At 36.9% G+C, this 22,672-nt stretch overlaps 1 protein-coding gene across 2 annotated transcripts in view; it reads left to right on the forward strand.

The window, feature by feature from the left end:
* The window catches only part of FYB2 (FYN binding protein 2), a 109,268-nt gene that overhangs the window by 62,462 nt on the left and 24,134 nt on the right, over nucleotides 1–22,672 (forward strand). For both annotated transcript variants that reach the window (XR_748241.2, XM_010365729.2), the window contains exons 6-12: nucleotides 4,837–4,871; nucleotides 7,750–7,781; nucleotides 9,716–9,812; nucleotides 12,431–12,590; nucleotides 19,540–19,654; nucleotides 19,740–19,780; nucleotides 21,573–21,636. Coding sequence is in view for 1 of the 2 variants with exons in the window: in XM_010365729.2 (XP_010364031.1) it covers nucleotides 4,837–4,871; nucleotides 7,750–7,781; nucleotides 9,716–9,812; nucleotides 12,431–12,590; nucleotides 19,540–19,654; nucleotides 19,740–19,780; nucleotides 21,573–21,636 (544 nt within the window). In the remaining variant the exon portion in view is untranslated. The remainder of the gene's footprint in view (nucleotides 1–4,836; nucleotides 4,872–7,749; nucleotides 7,782–9,715; nucleotides 9,813–12,430; nucleotides 12,591–19,539; nucleotides 19,655–19,739; nucleotides 19,781–21,572; nucleotides 21,637–22,672) is intronic.

Consider the following 22,672-nt stretch of genomic DNA (forward strand, 5'->3'; position numbering starts at 1 on the left):
TCTCGGAACTTCCCACTCCAGAACTGTGAGGAATAAATTTCTGTTATTTATTAGCCATGCAATTTGTGGTATTTTGTTATGGCAGCTGAAGCTGGAAAAAAAATACCTGCCAAAATTGAGATGGCTGAAATACTAGAATTTTCTGACTAAGACTTTAAAGCAGCTTTTATAAAATTTTCCAATGCATAGTTATGGACATGCTTGAAATAAATGAAGAAAAGTCTTATCAAAGAAATAAAATGTCTTTATAGAGAAATAGAAATGTAAAAAAAATGACAATGTTAGAACTGAAAAATAAAAAGGTCAGTGGATGTGCTCAACAGCAGAATGGAGGGACAAAAGAGTCAATGACTTAAAAATAAACAATAGTAACTACCGAATCTGAACAAGGAGAAAATAGACTGAAAAAAAAAAAATGAAAAAACTTGTGAGACTATAACAAAAGATTTAACATTCATGTCATTAGTAACTACCGAATCTGAACAATAGTAACTACCGAATCTGAACAAGGAGAAAATAGACTGAAAAAAAAAAAAATCAAAAAACTTGTGAGACTATAACAAAAGATTTAACATTCATGTCATTAGACTTCTGGAAAGAGAAGAGAAGGAGTGCATGACTGAAGAAGTACTTGGAGAAATAGTGACTGAAAACTCCCCTAATTTGGCAAAAGACATAATATGGGTCAGGAGCAGTGGCTCACACCTGTCATCCCAACACTCTGGAAGGCTGAGGCAAGTGGATCACCTAAGGTCAGGAGTTCAAGACCAACCTGGCCAACATGGTGAAACCTCATCTCTACTAAAAATACAAAAAATTAGCTGGATGTGGCAGTGGACATCTGTAATTTCAGCTACTCAGGAGGCTGAAGCAGGAGAACCTCTTGAACCCAGGAGGCGGAGGTGGCAGTGAGCCGAGATCGCACCATTGCACTCCATCCTGGGCGATAAGAGCAAAACTCCATCTAAAAAAAAAAAAAGACATAATATGACAACAGGTTCAAAAAACCAAGCAAATCTAAAACAAATGCAATCTCACGAAGAATCATAATCAAACTTCTTAAAGACAGAGAACAATTCTTGAAAGCAGGTAGCAGAAAGGAAACAATAAGGATAAGATTAGCAGTAAATGAAATGAAATGAAAACAACAAACAATAGAGAAAATCAATGGAACCAAAAATGTGTTCTTTGAAAAAACAATCAGTAAAATTGACAAACTTCTAGCAAGGTTGAAAAAATTGATAAACTTCTAGCAAGGCTGAAAAAGAAACAGAAAGAAGATATAATATTAAGAATGAAACAGGGATATCATTATAGACCCTGTAGATATCAAAACAATAATAAGGGAATATTATGAACAACTCTTCACATATAAACTTAACAACTTAGATTTAAAAAAAGGAACAATTCCTCAAAAAGCACAAATTACCACAACTCACCCAAAATAATTTGCATATCCCTGTAACTCTTAAGAAAACTGAATGCATAGTTTAAAAATTCCCCCAAAATGAACTCTAAGGTGATTTCACTGAAATATTCTATCAGGCATTTAAAGATGAATTAATACCAATTTTATACAATCTTTCCCAAAAATGGAGGAGAAAACACATTTTGTTTTTTTAAAGTTAGTATTACCATGATCTCAAAACTAGACAAAGTCAGTACAAAAGAAGAAAACTTCAGATCAATATCCTTAATTAGTATGGTCATGAAAATCCTCAACAAAATATTAGCAAATAGAATTCAGCAACATAGAAAATGAATTATTCTTCATGATCAAGTTTGGTTTATTCTTCATTTGGTAATGGTATATAAGAGTGCAGAGATGCAAAGCTGGTTCAATATTCAAAAATCAACAAAATCACCATATTGGCAGGATAAAGAAGAAAAATCAGACAATCTGTGCAGAAAATAATTTAACAAAATTCAACCCCCATTTATGATTTTAAAAAACTGTCATAAAAATAGGAACAGATGGGGACTCTATTGTCTTCCTCAACTTGATAAAGAACATTTACAGGAAGCCTATAGCTAATCATGATTCTTAATGGTGAAACACTGATTGCTTTACCCCTACTACCGGTAACAAGGCAAGAATGTCTGCTGTTACCACTGCTATTGGGACTTTTCCAAGGTCATACAGATAGGATGAGGAGAAGGAACAAAAGGCCTCCAAGACATGACCAAGTGTTTTGAAACTAGCAGTTGGAGGGCTGCTGAGGACCATCTTCAGATATTAGTCCTTTTTCTGCCCCCACGATAAAACTAGTCAGTGGAGAGAGGGTTATATAATTCTGTGCAGAAAGTAAGCGAGGACTCCCATGCTGTAGATCGCATGCTCTTGTCATAATTCTTAGTCTGTTCCTGACTCTTTGGGATGTAGCCCTTTATCCTCTGTACTCCTACCTTGGAATATATGTTGGAATTCCTACCTAAGTTTGGATAGCTTAGCTTATCATGAAAGAACCTCCACTTTGTTAAACAGCAGTAACGACATTTTGAACACATTATTAATTGAATGTGTATTATCTTTGTTTACTAGCCATGGCAAATAAGGCTGGTTCTCCAGGCTTTGGTTTCATCATTTCTAAGAGAGAAGAAGTAATAATATCCATCCCATGGTGGTTAGGAGAAGCAAAGAGCTCATGATTTGGTTTTGAAAAGCATAGACAAGTAAATAAATTGGATTAGAAAGAAGGAGATTATTATTCTTAAAATTGGAAAGCAAATTCATATCAGGAATGGATATTGGGCAAACTGTATCACAAACAGGTATTTTTAAAGTATTAAGTGTAAAATTACCTAATTTAAAGTATTATGTGTACAATTACTCAAGTTGAAATACATATTATTAATTATCCATGTAGAATTTTAGGCCTGTGTCAACAATTATATGCTGATAGTCCCTAAAGAAAACCTAGCATTTCATTGATTTTATCAGTGGATTATATGTTTAGAATAATAAAAGCTTGGAAATGCAACATGTTGTTTGGTCAGTTTTCTAAAGCTTCAAGACTTTAGCAGCAAGAAAGAGAAAAGCAGAGGGAGGAGTCCTACTTTTATGAACATATATTTACTAACAGTAGGGAGAAAACTTTTATAAATAACTTTTAAGCAAAGAAAAACCAAACAAGTAATTTTTATCAAAAAAATTGCCATTTTCTATACAATATCCAGTGTTCTGCTAGGTATATTAAATTTCTTTTCTTTTTCTTTTTCTTTTTTTTTTTTTGTGATGGAGACTCACTCTGTTGCCCAGGCTGGAATACAGTGGCATGATCTCAGTTCACTGCAACCTCCACCTCTTGGGTTAAAGCGATTCTCCTGCCTCAGCCTCCTGAGTAGCTGGGATTACAGGCCTGCCACTGTGCCTGACTAATTTTTGTATTTTCAGTAGAGATGGTGTTTCACTATCTTGGCCAGGCTGGTGTTGAACTCCTGACCTTGTGATCCATCTGCCTCAGGCTCCCAAAGTGCTGGGATTACAGGCATGAGCCACCGTACCTGGCCAAATTTCTTACATTATTTCCTTGAATCTCCCCATTAACTCTGTAAGGCAGGTTCCAATTGGTCCATTTTTATAAATGAGCAAGCTGAGGCTCAAAGAAATGAAGTAATTTGTTTGAAATACCCTATGTAGAGTGGCAGAACTGTGTTTGAACTCAAATTCTTGCCACTACTTGTATGTATTAATACAGTCATGTGCTATACGATGTTTCAGTTAACAATGAATTGCGTATCCAGCAATGGTCCCATACGATGATAATACTGTATCTTTTTTTTTTTTTTTTTTTTGAGACGGAGTCTCGCTCTGTCGCCCAGGCTGGAGTGCAGTGGCCGAATCTCATCTCACTGCAAGCTCCGCCTCCCGGGTTTATGCCATTCTCCTACCTCAGCCTCCCGAGTAGCTGGGACTACAGGCGCCCGCCACCTCGCCCCGCTAGTTTTTTGTATTTTTTAGTGGAGACGGGGTTTCACCGTGTTAGCCAGGATGGTCTCGATCTCCTGACCTTGTGATCTGCCCGTCTCGGCCTCCCAAAGAATACTGTATTTTTACTGTACCTTTTCTATGTTTAGATACACAACTATTTATAATTGTGTTACAATTGCCTATAGTATTCAGTACAGTAACATGCTATGCAGGTTTGTTGCCTGGGAGCAATAGGCCATACCCTATATCCTAGGAAGGTAGCAGGCTATATCATCTAGGTTTGTGTAAGTATGTTCTATGATATTCACATGATGATGAAATCACCTAAGGATGCATTTCTCAGAACAGAATACCACTGTTAAGTGATGCATGACTGTAATTAAGATTGGCATCATGTCATTAAATAAAATCCACAGAACTATTGGAAAAATCAAAAGGTGGGTCAGCCTTAGTTGACGTGCTTGTGTTTTCAAACTGTATTTAAGGAAATGAAAAGGGCTGTGGAACAGAGCACTTTGGGGCAAGATAGAGAATTCATTTTGTTTAAGTGGGATTTAGGCTTTTTCCTTTCCCTTTCCTTTCACGTTTGCCTTCTGAGCTGCCACTAAATTTTAGTGCTTTCTTCTAAGCATGGAGTATGTATCTGTTTGCCAAAACAGGAAACTGAAATGGTTTCACATGCTTCATCAACTGTAAATTCCATTCTGGAAATCCCCACAGAAATTAAAACCATGATCACTGACCCCATAATTTCCCAAACTTTGTAGATAGAGCTTTACACAGTCTGATGTTCTTAAAGGTGAGAAAACCAAACTCTGGAATCTTTCATAACTACTTTAATCCTGGATACTATAAGAAATGGGTGGATGAACTGCCTTGAAATAATTCTTTTATGTTTATTTTAGCAACATATGCAGTTGGAATTGAAGAACTCCAAAAGGTATTGTTTCTGCTTACCAACATTATAACTAAAAGTAAAATAAGCATGCAAGGTTGATTCTAAAGTAGTATCTTTTAGAGGGAAGGAATGTCTTTGTTTTCACTTTTACTCCTATTTCTGAGGTTTTTCCAGACTTCAGCTTCTAAGAGTCTGCACTTTGAGCCCTGTTACTGTCAGAGACAAAAATGTGTGATAGGACGGGAGGAAATGGTTCCAATTCATCCATAGCCCTTTTCTGTGGTGGGTAGTGACAACTAGCTTTTAATAACTGTGACTTCCAGCGAGAAGAGTTCTATGGCACAATCCAGTTTTGTATATCCTGGCTTTCAGACATGCTTTCTGGGCTCCTGCTAGACTTGGTGCCAGGTGCCACCTGGAGGCAGCATAGCAACCTGAGTAGGGCCCAAGCAGAATCACTGCTGGCCTCAATCCCAACTCCTGGCTATGTGATGTTGAATGTCCATTTCCTCACCTGCAAAATGGGAATAATAAAGCACTCACATCTGAGGTCCTTGTGAGAATGAAAATTAAATAAATGAAGGTAAACAGCTTGTTAGTAAGTGCTTGAAACAGAGCATTCACCTCTCTGAGACTCAGATGTGTCCTCTATAAAATGGTGAATTCTTGGCCAGGCATAGTGGCTCATGCCTATAAGCCTAGCACTTTGGGAGGCCAAGACAGACAGATCACTTGAGCCCAGGAGTTCAAGACCAGCCTGGGCAACATGGTGAAACACTGTCCCTACAAAAAAAAAAATACAAAAATTAGCCAGGCGTGGTGGTATATGCCTGTAGTCCCAGCTACTCAGGAGACTGAGGCAGGAGGACCGTTTGAGGCCAGGAGGTAGAGGTTGCAGTGAGCTGATACTGTACCACTATACTTTAGTCTGGGCAGTAGACAGACTGAGACCCTGTATCAAAAAAGAAAAGAAAGAAAGAAAGAGAGAAAGAGAGAAAGAGAGAAAGAGAGAAAGAGAGAGAGAGAGAGAGAGAGAGAGAAAAGAAAGAAAGAAAGAAAGAAAGAAAGAAAGAAAGAAAGAAAGAAAGAAAGAAAGAAAGAAAGAAAGAAAGAAAGAAAGAAAGAAAGAAAGAAAGAAAGAAAGAAAGAAAGAAAGAAGGGAAGGAAGGAAGGAAGGGAAAGAAGGAAAGAAGGAGGAAAGGAGGAAAGGAAGAAAGGAAGAAAGGGAAGAAGGAAAGAAAAGGGGTATTTTCCATGAGGACAGGAAGCATATGTCTTGTGGTTACTGTATCTGCAGTAGTAGATGCTCAGTAAATAAAGGGACCAATACTTGTTTCACTGAATGTCTGGGAGAAGTAAGACAAACACAGTATGTAAGCACTGTATAAGCTCACAGAAGGCCCTTACCTAGTGTTTTAATAGGATCAGTTAAGTTTCTACTCTTTCCTCACTGGGTACATTTAGTCTAGATCCTTCATCTCTCTGTTTCAGTTTTCTTGTGCTTGCTGGTAAGGATTATTCATTTGTGGATATACTTCATCACTAGAAAAATATGAATGATTATTATTTCTATCAATGGGAGTAGAAATAGCCTATTAAAATGCTTCATGTGCCTGGCAACACCAACAAATACTAAACTGTTCTACACAAGTGAACTCGCCAAGTAAATGAATTTTATCCCATTTTATCCCAATTTTATGTTTTAAGTAAAACATAAAATTATGTTTAATTTTTAAATCTTTTGACTCTCATACATGTTTTGTGTTTATATCTGTATTTTTAAGCTCAGTGAGTGGAATCTGAATTCTTCCTTTCTTAATGACTTGGAATATTCTTGACTATAAGGGACTGAGTCGACATAGTTTATGCTCTTCTTTTGAGATGCTCTTGAGCCTTTGCAGAACTAGTTCCCTTCATACCAAACTACCACAAGTTGGTTTTCTGAATTCTTTTCCCTTTTTTTCTATTGTCAATATCTTTGTGTCTAGCAATGACTTTTTCATCTGGTCAAACGTGTACCAAGTCCCTCTAGTGTGATAGCACTTGTGCATAGACAGTAGCGCTTAACCCTCATAGTTACCCTGTGAGCTGATATCACTGCTCCCATATTACAGATGACAACATTAAGGCTCAGAGAGGTTTAGTAAGCTGTAAATCATGTAACAAAGATATAAAAACAAGGCCTGTCTGACTTGTCATTCTACCAGTGCTACATCTAATTTGTTAGAATTATGTGTAAAATAAGGACCAAGAGTCTCTGAATAATGGTCTGCAGGGCTGCCCTCGAAGGAGAGTATAATGAGCTAGGATACCTGGATTTTGTGGTGGCATTTTAGATGCTTAGATATTTTCTATTCTTTTCAGCGTTCTTAGACAGATTCCAAATAATGAATGGGACCAGATCTATAATCACTGAATAAATGAGGGGCTACATTTTGATCATTGGGGCATAATTTTAATGGAGCCAAACATAGATTCTGCAAGATTTGAGCGGTGATCACAAGGCACGTGATCAGTGAGTAAGGGAGAAATTCCAGCATTACTTGTGCACTTGTGAATGCCAATTTGCCCACTAAAATATTGCTTAAATCCCACAGATTCATATTTTCTCATAGGATTTAGAAGTTATTTATGTTTCAGATGCATTTCTGGAAAGGTGTGCAGACAATTTTTGTGAGTCACATCATACATTCCTTTGGGCATGCCCTGTAACGTCAGAAATGCTTGTTTACATTTCTGATTAATCTTCAGCCCCACTGCAACAGTTTCTGGAACTTTCTGTGGTCAGTGTCTGCCTTTGCTCTCTACTGAGGCTTCATCCCCCTCACCTTTTGGTGTAGTCGCTAATGATCTGTAACCAAATAACAGAGCCTGATTCAGGTTGATTTATGAAAATAACCATTTTCCTCTTTACTTTCAGCCTTGGAAGAACTTTCCCTATCCAGAACCTAGGTGAGTTTTATCTTCAAAAAGAAAAGCATCTGTCCAACTACTGACTTTCTGATGACTGAACTAGTTTTCCTCTATGGGCCAGCTATGTTTCCAAACTGAACTAGCCTGGTTCAGTTTCCCCGGCACCTTGCAAGATACCTAGTACAGAGGAAGTGATCCGTGATCCTGCCTTGCCTCCCTCTCTTATCTTGTTCTAGCCCATGCTGTACTCAGCAAACATTTACTGAGTATCCAGCCTGTGCCAGACATGTGCTCATCTCTCGGGCTGTAGCAGTGATGGAGACCTCGCTATTGCTTTCAGGATCTCCTGAATTAGTGGGAGAGTCACACAATCAAACAGGCAAATAACAATAACATGAATTCCAAAGAACTGACAGTTTCTGAAATGTACCATGCTGTTTGAAGTCTCTTTGCCTTTGCTCTTTTAAGCCATTGATTCACCCCAATTTAACAATCTGGCAAGCTTCTACTAATCCATCAAGCACCCCTTGTGTATGAACCCTTTCTTCATTCCACTCCCTCAGAGAGAATTAACCAGTCCCTTGCCTGTGGTACCACTGTAAGTTCTGTTTGCACAGTATGTTTGCACAAATGGCACTCACTGTATGTAGTTTGCTAACATGCCAATTCATCCTCCCCTCCCTACTCCACTTCTTGTTTGGGAGCTCCTTGTATTCCGGGCCAATGTCTTAATGTTCTTGGTGTTTCTGATACCTCTCACACTCCTTGGGTCCAGAGGAATTCCCTGGCACATAGTAGTGCTCTTACCTGCCTCTTCAGAGTCTGTTTCTAGCCCTTCTCCCTGGAGTTATTCTAATATATTTTAAAAAGCATGGTTGATGAGCTCTGGAGAAGCAAATATCAAAATTTCCTGGTTGAGTCTAAAAACGTTTGCTGAATCATGGAGAAAACCTGCTTTAGCTGGATGGGCTACCTTCCTCTCTCTCCCTGAGTTCCTACCTGTCCCTAAACTTACAACACTAACACAGTGCTGGGCACATGGCAGGCACAGGTCAAATGATTAATTATTTAGTTTAATATTTATTGGGCTTTTACTCTTCAGACACTGCTAGATTCTGAGGTACAAAACTGAATAGAATATATTTTCTACCCTTGATCCAAGGTTGGAGGGGAAGCCAGAGTAGTTGGGAGTGAGGGGTTACTTGGAGGGTAAAATGACCAAATAAATAGGAAATCACAATAAAATATTATCACTCCTTTGGAAGTTTAACAACACAGAAGTGAAGCACGAAAACCAGCTATTCCTACACAGCATTAACGCTGGAGTTACACATGTGAATAAGATAGTTCTGCCTTGATTTTTAGTGGTTGACAAGACAAAGTGGAGGGACTGGAGATAGATCCATAGATAGATGTTCTGTAAGATAATATAGAAGAACAAAGTGTTAGAAGAGTAGAGAAGGTATGACTGCTTGGGAGAATCAGGGAAGCATTCTCAGAGATAAGATGATTTAGCTATATCATGAAGGGCATTGTATTTACCAGTATAAGATGTGGAGGGCATGTCTAAAGAAAAATAATGAAAAGGAAGAGTTGCTCAAATAGGGTGGTGGGTTTGAGGAATTATGAGAGTCTAGACTCAAACAAAAGTGGAGGTAAAAGGCAGCACGAGATGAGTTTGGAAAGAAAGGTAGGAGCCAGATCACGATGAAACTTAAGTTTTATCTTACAGGCTATAGGGAGTTAGAAGATTTTAAGCAGGAATTGACACTCTGGCATTAATTGGAACAGGCAGAAACTCAAGGAAACTATGTATATAATTGATCTGATCCTAGACCCCTCATCTAAGAGAAATGATTCTTATTTGCTTAAATCAATTTTTCCCATTCATTTCATTTAGGATTGGACAGTACACAATCATTTAAACGCTCTAAGCTTCATTTTTTTTTTCCTGATGTCTCTTCACATTTCAGTGCTAAACATGAAGATGAAAAAATGAAGGAAAAAGAGCCATGTGAATTGGAACCTAAGAACACAGAAAAGGAACCACATTCAAACCATGTTTTCAAGGTACCTATGTTCTATGGTTCCTGCAATGTAGACATATAACAGATCAGTTCATGGGGGTGACCTTACAGGGCATGAGAGACAGAGCTCTTCAGAGAGACAGAGTTAGAAAATGCAATGGGCATCTGATATTGTATCAAGGAAATAAATGCAACAATGACACTAAGCTCCAGCCCCTAATTTTCTACTTTTTAGCCATGAAGCAGGCCTTAGAAGCAGGGCTGGGACTAGATTAAGTCCAACAAGAAACCCAGGGTGCAAACTACAAGGCAGTACCCACTCTCAGGTGCCGTCCCTGCCCTTGTACTACCCTGGAGTGAGAGTTTCCTTAAATGCTGTGCCCTAAGGCCCTGCTTAGAAGAGTGACTTGTCTCTGAGCTTGGTTACTTCATCTGTAAAATGAAAATAAATGATTTCTACCCAACTACCATCACCATTCCCATGCCAATTCTACCTTGTTTGTGGTGATAAAATAATGTGCAAGAAAGTGTTTCATACGCCATAAGCTACCATAAAAATGAAATGTATTCTTGTTGCTTTCATTAATATTAAATATGGTGAATGTGTGTATATCCATATCTAATTGACCTCATCCCCTTCAAAGCAGTTGGGTGGCAGGAGGCTTAAACAATAGATACCACCAAGGCGATTGCCAGTGCTCACATTAGATACCTGTTTGAGATGTGCCTATCTTTTAACACGCAGTTGTCCCAGTGCCATCTGCAGAGCTAGGGTAAATCAAACAGCATGTTGGCTGTATGAGCCTGAACTGGCGTGTAGGTCCAGAGGCTGGACTGGACCATGCTGGGTGTTCAGAGAGCATCAGAAAGCAGCATAATTCAAAGGATGGTGTAAGTTGCTAATTGAGAAAGACAAGGTCCAGAGACAGGGGAGCAGCACTGGGTGTGAAGGCCAAGTCATCAATGGCTGTCAAGTTAGAGATCAGGAATGGTTTGATCAAGAGCATATGAGAGGGCAGGAGACATATATGACTAAGGATATTAGCCATGAAAAATCTCAGGCTCTGCTCTTTTTCAATGCTGGCTAGGTGGTGTAAGCCAGATATGGGCTCAAACTACTAACAAAGGGTCACTTCCTTCTTTTATGGAGTGCATTTGGGTTTCAGAAATTGTTAAATGCTATTTAGAATATGTTAGGTGAATGAGGGGACTGCCTTCATTATGAGAGTACACTGAAGGACGGTGGTCACTATATTTGTGCAAAATATTGACTTCATTACTTTCTTGTCACTTTTCTCCATTTATACATTTAATTCTTGGTACCATGACTTAAAAGAATGCCCCTCCTCTTATTCTTCTGTGAGTTTCCCCAAGATCCCACTCAAAACTCAGGATAATCCACTCCTTATATCTATTAATTATATTAGCCTTCCCCAAGTACTTTCAAATGTATTATCATAGTCAATCCTCATGTCTATTCTGTTGTCGTCAGAAGGACAATAACCTTTCTCTCATTTTCATTGGACAATTATAAAACACCTAGATGGCCAAAAATACTCTAATTTTCTTTCTCTCCAGGGTCTCTTCCTGTCAGTCTATCTAGAACATTTTGAAATGTAAATGTGATTAGGGTTTTCCCCTGCCTGAATCCTAATGGCTAAGAAATAAAGCCCAAACTCTTTGCTTAGTACACAAGACCCTTCATAACTCAGCCCCATTCTCGTTTACCTTTTCAACCTCATCTCCAGGCTGTCTTCCCTTATCTTTTTCCTTAAACTCTTACCTTATCAGCAGCCTCCTTGCTACCCTTATAAGGACATGAACACTTCCCCAAATCCCCTGTGACTTTTTGTGCTTTATCTGCCAGATACTCCTTTATCTGCTCTATCAATCTCCAATACAATTTAATAACATCTGCTTTTCGAGGTCTTCTCTAACCCATCTCCCAGCCAAGAGAACCAGCCTCCTCATCCTCTCTGTTTCCAGGACGGTGAGCAATACTGCTGTAAATAACATTCATCACATTATGCCCTAATCATTTGCATGCATTATCTCCAAGACCAATGTGTTAAACTCTGTCTCTACTTCTAGAGCTTAGCATGTTGTCTTGCCTTCAGTAAGTGCTTGACAAATGCTAGAGAAAGGGAGTAAAGAAAGAATTGAGACGGAACAGAAGAATGGTGCGTGAGAAGAAAAAATGTAGGCAAAAAGGAGGAAATGAAAAGGAATACATAGCATCCCTTAGAACAAGGTTCTGGGGTCAAGTCCTGCCTAGGTAGATTACTAACTGTGGAACCAGTGACCAGTTACTTAACCTCTCTAAACTCTTTATCAAAAGAATTGATGATACTTTCTCATGAGGTATAATGATGATTAAGTTATATGGAATATAAAAAGCCTGCGCTAGAGTCAGTACACCCTATATCCTGACTGCTTCCTGTGAGCTGCCTCTGTGCCAGGCATTCATTGAACATTCAGAGGTCATGAAGGATATAGTATGGACCTTCAGGAAACTTAGAGTCTGGTAAGGTATTATTCAATGTTAAATAAATGATAAATAATTGTTATCCAAGAGGAATGAATGAAAAGCTGTACAACTAAGCAAAGAACTCATTAGGTAAGTCAGAGACCTATGGTACTCTCCCTTTTGCATATGTTTAGGTAGATGCCTATGAAGGGACACCTGAAAAAATTCAGATGACCAACATCCACACAGGTAGAAGGAACATGTTGGCTGGAAAGCAAGAGGCCATGATTGACGTCATCCAGACAAATCCCTGCCCTGAGGGCCTGAAGCTGGCCAGGCACTCCCAAGGCCACTGTAAGTTGCATTTCTTCCTGATCCTCTTCATCATTACCAATTTGTTTTATAGCTGAGCATGGCCAAAATTTTTATTTATTTTACCAATATTTATTGAACATCTATTATGTGCCAAGCAACTTGTCCTAGTGAGGAAGCTGTGCAGTAGTGGAAAAAAAAAAATGAATTTAAAAGCAAATGTCTTGAGTTCAAACCTAAGCTCTAATGCTTAGTAAGCTGTGTGGTAAGGATTTTATATTCCTGCAACTCAATTTCTTCATTTATAAAAAGAGACCATCATAATATGGACCTCACAGGGCTTTTATGAGGGCCAAATCCAACAGTATGTCATATGATAGGTACTCAGCAAATGTTTATTCTTTTCCTTTTATATATACTAGCTCCTGTTGTCTAGGTTCACATCATCATTGACATGTACTGATGATAATACTATGGTGTCATTTGTGGACTTTATTCAGGTTGTATCTTACCTGCATGTTAGTCAGGACCCTTGATTGCAAGCAACAGTAATCAAACCATACTATGTTAAACCAAAAAGAAAAGGAGATTCACCTAGTACAAAGTCTAGTCATAGTTGGATCCAGGGACACAGACAATATCATAGTGACTTGGTATCACTTTTTCCACTCCTGGTTTTACTACTCTTTCAGTTGACACTTCAATAACAACAGAACGACCACAGTAATAGGACCTGGAATAAAGCATTTCTATACTAACCCCGTGATTTTGGGAAATTTACTTACTTTCATGTGCAAGTGGTGATACTACTACTAATTTCCTAGGGCTATTTGTCAATGCATATGAAGTTTCTGGATCATATGTTAAGTAACTATTAGTCTTTTTCATTTATTTGTATTTTGAAAAAAATCATACCATGCCTTAAATTACAATTCATGATTTATGTGTTATCTCCCATGGCATACTGTGGGCACCTTGAAATCATAGACCATTTGGTATTTTTTTCTGTATCTCTGTAATCTGACACAGTATTGGGCACACAGGAGAAACCCAACTTAATTTTGTAGAATGAAAGGATAAATCAAACTTCAGTGTCTAAAAATATGGTGGACTAGGTAATATGAATGACTCTCTTGACTAAAACAAAGTGAAGAATCAATTTTTTAAAACATTCATAAAAGTATCACAGAAATGATTTATAAAGAAAAGCACCCACATGCCTACAGTAACCAGGAAAACTGGCAGGTGCATGCCAAAGCTAACTGTTGCCTTGATGATTTTTACTGAGATCCAAATCCCTATTTAGTTTTATCCCAGATTTCAAATAATTCCCTCAAAATATTCTTTAAAATACTAACAATTGATAGTCAAAAATAACCAAACACAAGGAAACAAATCACAGTGAGGGAAAACCAGCAGAACAGATAGCAGAACCAACCTACAAGATATTGCAGATATTAGAATCATCGGTATAACACATAAGGTGTTTAATATGTTTTTGAAATAGAGAATAATATGAATGGGGAATAACGATATTTTAAAAATATTTGAAAAGAAAAAAAAATAATTGATAAATTGATAAAATGCAGTGATTGCATTTTATATCACATTACCTGCAGTTGAAGAGAAAATTGGTGAACTAAAAGATAAATCTAAAGAAATTATCCAAAATTCATTCTACATGGGGAAATGATTTGAAAAAAAAAAAAGAGTAAAAGAGAAGATAAAAGTCATGGAAGATAAAGTGAGAAGTCTTAAAATAGCAATATTATCAGAAAAATCAGAATTCCATAAACGGATACTGGAAAAATGAGGAAGAGGAAATAATAGATAAAACAGATACTATCTGAGAATTTTCCAAAATTATTGAGAGAGATAAATTTGAACCAGGAACCCTAAGGTTCTTAAGCAGGATAAAGAACAGAAATCTATGCCTAGCCATTCAAAATGAAGAACATCAAAGAGTAAGAGAATATCTTAAAAGACCTTCAAAACAGACAAAGGGGAAAAACCAATCACCTACAAAAAGAAAAAAAAAAAACTGAGCTCTGACTGCTGACTTCTCAAGAGTGTGTAATGAGAATACAGTTTTGCTGAAAGAGATTAAATATCTACCTGAAATTTTATGTCTCATAAAAATGTCTTTCACAAATGAAAGAAAAATAAGATGTTGTCAGACAAATAAAAACTGGGACATTTTATTGTCAAGATAAAATGCACTGAAGGAAATTCTAAAGCATGTACTTCAGGCAGAAGGAAAATAATCACAGACAGAAAGTTGTGGATGCAAGAAAAAAAGTTAAGCAAAAGCATTAACTCAACAAAATAATGTCAAATTGAGGAAGGTCTAAAATATTATAAAATATTGAACATTCATAATGCTTATATTGAGACGGTGATTAAAGTGTCCTAAGGTTGGTAATTGTTTGGGAAGAGAGTAATGGTATTAATTTGCTTTAGCCTTGAAAGAATTAGAAGAGCTAGGATATATTCATTAAAATATACCATTAAAAGAGTGAGAAGATAACACCACACGTCTACAACAATCTGATCTTTGACGAACCTGACAAAAACAAGCAATGAGGAAAGGATTTCCTGTTTAATAAATGGTGCTGGGAAAACTGGCTAGCCATATGCAGAAAACAGAAACTGGGCCCCTTCCTCATACCTTACATAAAAATTAACTCAAGAAGAATTAAAGACTTAAATGTAAAATCTAAAACCATAAAAACCCAAGAAGAAAACCTAGGTAATACCATTTAGGACATAGGCATGGGCAAGGACTTCATGTCTAAAACACCAAAAGCAATGGCAAAAAAAAGCCAAAGTTGACAAATGGGATCAAATTAAACTAAAGAGCTTCTGCACAGCAAAAGCAACTATCATCAGAGTGAACAGGCAACCTTCAGAATGAGAGGGAATTTTTGGAATCTATCCATCTGACAAAGGTCTAATATCCAGAATCTACAAGGAACTTAAACAAATTTACAAGGAAAAAACAACTGTATCAAAAAGTGGGCAAAGGATATGAACAGACACTTCTCAAAAGAAGACATTTATGCAGCCAACCAACATATGGGAAAAAAAGCTCATAATCACTGGCCATTAGAAAAATCCAAATCAAAACCACAATAAGATACCATCTCACGCCAGTTAGAATGGCAATTATCAAAAAGTCCAGAAACAACAGATGCTGGCGAGGCTGTGGAGAAATAGGAATGCTTTTACACTGTTGGTCAGAGTGTACATTAGTTCAACCATTGCAGAAGACAGTGTGGTGATTCCTCAAGGATCTAGAACCAGAAATACCATTTGACCCAGCAATCTCATTACTGGGTATATACCCAAAGAATTATAAATAATTATATAAAGATACATGCACACGTATGTTTATTGCAGCACTATTTACAATAGCAAAGACTTGGAAACAACTCATCAATGATAGACTGGATAAAGAAAATATGGCACATATATACCATGGAATACTATGCAGCCATAAAAAAGATTGAGTTCATGTCCTTTGCAAGGACATGGATGAAGCTGGAAGCCATCATTCTCAGCAAACTAACATAGGAAGAAAAAACCAAACACCACACATTCTCACTCATAAGTGGGAGTTGAGCAGTGAGGAACACATGGACACAGGGAAGGGAACATCACATACTGGGGCCTGTCGGGGGTGAGAGGCAAGGGGATGGAGAGCATTAGAACAAATACTTAGTGCACGTGGGGCTTAAAACCTAGATGACGGGTTGATCAGTGCAGCAAACCACCATGGCACAACAAACCTGCACATTCTGCACAGGTATCTCAGAACTTAAAGTAAAATTTAAAAAATAAAAATAAAAAAGAGTGAGAAGGGAAGTCACTGTGTAGGAGAAGATGTTTGCATTATTTACATATACCATTTATATATCAAATATATACATATTTGATAAATGACTCATATTTGGAATACACATCTATAAATGCTTGTTATTCAGAAAATATAAACTAGAAATCAATTTTTAGAAAAAGAAATATAGTGAAATTAGAAAAATATTGAACAGGCCCTTCCCCAAAGAAACTATCCAAAGGGCAAATACACTATGAAGATTCAGTTCTGCTCACCAAATTGTCTACCATAGAAAAGACTAAAAGTATCAAGTGTTAGTGAAGATATGGAGCAACTAAAACTCTCATTCTCTGTGGAGACTGTAAGCTGAGACAACCATTCTGGAAAACTGTTTGGCAGTACTAAGGTTGAACATATGCATATCCTATGACCTAGCAATTCCATACTTATGTATATATCCCAATATATACATATTTGGTGCACAGTTTAATGCACCAAAACACACAGACAAAACGTTTGTAGCAAAACTTTTTGTAATAGCCCCAAACTGGAAACTGTCCAAATGCCCATAAAAAGTAGAATAGATAAATAAATGGTAACCTATTCACACAATAGAATAAAGTCATCGGAATGAACAAATTAAAACTATTTGCAACACTATGGATGAATCTCACAAACATAATATTGAAGGAAAGTAGGCGACACCATAGAGTACATACTAAATTATTCCATTATTATAACATTCAAAAATAAGTACTGCTGGTATTAGAACTCAGGACAGTGGTCACTCTTGTGGGTAACTATTAAAAGATAAATGAAAGAAAACAAATCAAAAGAAAACTGAATGGCGCAAAGAGAAGAAACTTTAGCCAGACGAAGATAAGAAAAAAAAATGGAACAAATAAAAATATATACTAAGATAATAGCTATAAATTTTAAAATATCAGTAAACACTATAAATGTAATACACTAAATTCACTAATGAGAAAACACATGCATTCAAATCATTCGAAATTCAAATATATTAAGTGCTTTTTATGTGCCCAGCACTGTTCTAGGAAATGGGGGTATATAGCAGCAAACAGGCAAAAATTCCTTTTCTCACGGAGGTTACACAGAGGTTACTTTCACAGAGGAGACAGACAATAAAAGATCTATATTGAATGGTATTAACAGTAAATATTATGAAAAAATAAAGCAAGCTAAGAGAATTAAGGAAGCAGATGAAGGTGATAGAGGTTGACATTTTAAAGTGCTCATGGAATGGCGTGAACCCGGGAGGCAGAGCTTGCAGAGAGCCGAGATCGCGCCACTGCACTCCAGCCTGGGTGATTGAGCGAGACTCCATCTCAAAAAAAAAAAAAAAAAAAAAAAAAAAAAAAAAAAAAAAAGTGCTCATGGATGACTTCAATAGACCTTAAGTAGCTGAGGAAGACAGCCATATGTGTATCTAGGATATGAACGACCTAGGAAAAGAAAAAAAGTGCAAATCCCTGAGGCAGAAGTTGGCCAGATATGTTGGAGGAGCTGCAAGGAGGCCAGTGTGGCCTCAGAGTAACTGAGGAAGAGTATAGTAGGAGATGGGGTCACAGAAATAACAAGGGACTTCTGTAGATCATTGCAAGAACTTTAGCATTTACAATAAACGAGATTTTTAAAACCACTGAAAGCCTTTGAAAGTACAAGAAAGGCACGACCTGATTTGCATTTTAAATAATCATCTGGCTTCTGTCTTGAAAATAAAATGTAAGCTAAATTGGGGAGAACGGTTAGGAGGCTATTGCAATAATTTAGGTGAGAAATGGTGGTAGCTTGGAGGAGGATACTATGGTAGAATTGCTGAGATGTGTTTGAAATAAGAATATAATTTGAAACTATAGTGGACAGATGGCTTTGGATTAGAAGTGAGAAATGAGAGAGAAATGAATCAAGGATGTCTGCAAGGTTTTGGGCCTAAGCAACATAAAGGATGGAATTGCCCCTTTTATGAGATTGAATAAACTTCAGGAAGAGCAAACTTGCAGAGAGAAGTTATGAGTTTGGTTTGGAATGTAATATGTTTAGACAACCAAAAGGAAATGGTGTGAAGGCTGATAAAGTATCTGGAATTCATGAGAGATGTCTAAATTGGAGATGTAAATTTGAGAGTCGTCAGTGTTTTTAAAATGAAGCCATAAACTTTTGCATTTGCTTCAGCCAAAAGGAAGGATTGAGGAAGGAAAAAAAATGCTGCAGACTAAGAAGCAACTGTGTGTTCAGCATCTTTATTTTGTGTTGGAGAAATTTACTGATCACTCCTTGAGAAAAAGCGGGACCTTATGCCTCCGAGAGCTGACATTCATTGAGATGGTTTGGGGCCTACACGCTCACTGACTTCTTGTCAGAGGATAAAATCTTATTGCTTGGTTCATTTAATTAATAGATACAAGTTAATGTGCTTGTTGTTTATTTCTCATGTATATTACTTTCTATTTCTGATTAGTAGTTCATATCTGAATATGGCTATGAATTACCCATACCCTAAATATTAACCAATGCCAACAGATAAAGAAGTGGCAGTTTTATGGTTATGACAAATTTACAACTCTGCGAAGTAAGCCAGCATCTGCATTTAGCTACCTGTGCAAACAATTCCTCTACATTTGTTAACCTGGCACACTATCTTCTGGCTAACTCCAGAATGAATTAATGAATAATATATATTGATATGTGCTCAATCAACTTGTCTGAGAAATTTTGCTTTAAGAAATGCCATAAGACTGGATAAGATCATCTAGATGTAGAGAGATAAGCCCCAGGGATGTACCCTGGTAGACTTCAAAGTTTGAGATCAGGGATTAAAGGAAGAACCATCAAAGAAGGAAGTTACTAGTTTACTAGGTAACCAGCACCCTTTTTAAGTATGCATTTAATCCTTGCCAAAACCACATGATTCAGTGTTAGCATTATTATCCTCAACTTCAGAGAATCATAACTGATGCGCTGCAAAGTGAGGTGGCTTGCCCAAGGATCATACATACCAAGACTGTAATCCAATTTTAGCCCATTTAATCTGCCTTTTCTTATGCTTGCTTGCATTGCCAGTGATGTGTGTGAATGACTTTATCATGGCAGCTGATGAAATGTTTTTCGGGGGTGGTTCTGGTTTCCTTTCAGTTGGGTATCTGGAGGTTTTGGAGTCGACTAAAGAAACTCCAGACCTAGGGGTCTCTAAGCCAAGTTCCATCTCGGAGGAGATATATGATGATGTCGAGTACTCCAGGAAAGAGGTGTAAGTAATGTTCCAGTCTTTCAGCAAGATGAATGTGGTGAGACTTTAAACGTACAAAAATGGTCTTTGTTATTTTCTCCCGTAGACCGAAGCCAAACTTCTGTAGCTCATTTGCCTCAAATAGTGGTAAGTATAGGAAGACATTTCTGAAGCTGCCAGTAGGAATTGCAGAATACTTCTATGACTGATTAGTGATAAGACGTCTTTTAATTATTCATATTTTAATAATACCAATTTGTGAGAAGCTAAGAGAAGCAGTATTGAGGTATGTGCTAACTGCAATACCAAGGTATGTGCTAATAAATGCATTTAGAATCAGGAACGTGAAGATGCTGGTAAGAGCATTCTTATGTAAAAGTGAATTTACTTCCTTCCTGATCTTTTTACAATGGAAGTCTGATTATAAGAATGTTTTTACTTAAAACACTTTCTTGGCTTTCTAATACTTTAAAGATTGACTTCTGACATGATCGAGAGTCCTTGACTAACCTACCCCTACAGACCTCTGGAGCCTCATCTCATACTATACTAAGTCTTCACCTTTGAGACCCAGTTATGCTGACTTTCTTTTAGCTTCTATAATTTGCCAAGCTCCCACAGCAGGGTATTTTCATATGCTTCTCCCTCCCTTTCCAAAATCCTCTTTCCTCCCCTGGGTCCCTTTGCTTCACTGACTCTTAATCTTCTAATCTCAGTTCCATCATTATTTCCGCAGGGAATATTCTCCTTGGTGTACAATCTCATAGTACCATGGACTTCTTTTTCATAGTACTTGTCGCAGTGATAATTTTGTTCTTATGTGACTTTTTAATTAATGTCTCCCCTCCTAGATTATTACCTTCTTTATACATACCATTTTCTCCAGCCCCTAGCATAATGCCAAGTACATGTTAGATATTCAAAAGAATCTGTTGAATGAATGAATTCATGAATGAAAAAGTAATGGGGAGGTGTTGGTCAAAGGATACAAAATTTCAATTAGGAGAAGTACCTTCAGGAGGTTTATAGTACAACATAGTGATTATATCACAAAGTATTCTATACTTGAAAATTGCTGAAAGTAGATTTTTAAATTCTCTCCACGAGAAAGTATGTGAGGTAATGAATATGTTAACTAGCTTGACTTAGTCATTCCACTATGTATACAATTATCAAAACATGTTATAGATCATAAGTATATATAATTATTTGTCAATTTTAAAATAAATTTTAGAAAAAGAAAAAGCAATGGAGGAGAGAGAATCAATTGTTACTCTGATTGATCTTCTTGGAATCCCAGAAGTTGAGAGGGAAAAACAACCTTAAATATCATTAAACCCAGTACACTCATTTTAAAAGAAAATTGAGACATAGAGAAGTGACTCCTCTAAGATCATTGTGTGTTAAAGTCGAGTTTTGAACCTGAAAATCTTGACCTTTAATTCAAAGTTTTTTCCATTAGATTCTGTTTCAGGATTGAACTAAAGTATATCTGTGTATGTTAAGCTTATGTCTTGGGCTAGGCCAAAGCCATGTTGTGAAGGGAGAGATTATTCAAGATATATCTCATTTTCCATGGTTTCCCCAGCATTCAGCGCAATGCCTGATGCTTAGTAAATTCTGATTATTATGTATTAAATACACATAGGAGGGAGGGTGGAAGGAAGGAATCTATTAAAGAACCAACTGTCTTTGACTACATCAGTTCAAACTTGGAATCAGGTGGAAATGAGTCTTAATTTTCATTTATACATACTTTTACAGAGTTTTAAGTATTTTTACCATATGCTTTTAAACACATGTGGCTGAGTTTCAGTAAAAACTATTTAACAAAAGAAAGATCAAAGTACCATTTAGTAAGTATCTAAAAATTTTTGTTAATATGAATCTGAACTATTGCTATTGGAATGAATATAAGTAGGTTTTTTTTTAATTTCAGAAGAAAACAGAGAAGAAATGTATGAAGATGTCTACAAAACAAAGAACAACTACCCAAAGATAGAGTGAGTTTCTCTCTTTCTTGGCTTTGTAGGCTAATGACACTTCCTATTAGTCTAGTAAAGCCAGAGTTTAAGTGAGAACCCACCTCCACCCCGCCCCACTACCACCCCCGACTCCCGTCATCATCTTTTAGGAAAGATTCACACTGAAAGTTATGATAACCTATTGTAATATTATAATTGTGATCAACAGGATACTTGTAATTGTGTACAATCATATACTATACATATTAAATCACATTGTTCTCGCTTTTGAGAAATACCCATTTCCCAGAGTAAAGGATTTTAATATTGGGTTAGGAAATAAGTAATAAAAGAGACATAAATATTAATAAAACTTGCTTCAATTCTATAGCTGTTTTTCCAGGAACAAATCAATGTTTATGACTTACCTGTGTCTCTGTAAGTTAGTAAGCCTATCTCTGGGATTTGGGCTTAATATAACATGTAGTGATCCAGTGTTATCAAGAATAAAATTTGTTCAGATGGGTATTATTCGACAAGTTTAGTTATTAAGGACATGTTGTGGAAAAGAAAACAACAGTGGTCAAAAGCAAGGAGTTTAAGGGTTCAAGGGGAAAAAGGAGACCCTGAACTGGGCATGCTGATTGGCATGATGTGGGCATATCATTCCCTCACTCTACCCCCTAAAAGCCCCAAAAGGATATTTGACAGAATTGTACTTATCAGCTGGGTAATCAATGTATCACCATTGCTATATTATTCAGTAAATTAAAAATCAATGATAAGAATTTCAAGAGCCAGGATTTCCTTTCTTTTTCTTTCTTTTTTTTTTTTTTTTTTAGGTCTTGGGTATAAACATTTTCTCATTTTATTTTTTTGAAAAGTATTTTTGCTATTACAGTTTTGCCTAGTAGATATTCGAGAGTGATGTGATGATTTTGTCCAAATGGGCGTATTTTTTCTGTTGTTATATTTGTTATTTTCTCATTCACTTACATGGTAGTGAGCAAGTACAGAATAATTGCCTTTTTTGAATTGACTATAAAATGTTTTTAATTTGATATAATATTAGGTC

This window comes from Rhinopithecus roxellana, chromosome 12 (genome assembly GCF_007565055.1).
Source record: "Rhinopithecus roxellana isolate Shanxi Qingling chromosome 12, ASM756505v1, whole genome shotgun sequence".
In the NCBI taxonomy this organism is placed as follows: Eukaryota; Metazoa; Chordata; class Mammalia; order Primates; family Cercopithecidae; genus Rhinopithecus; species Rhinopithecus roxellana.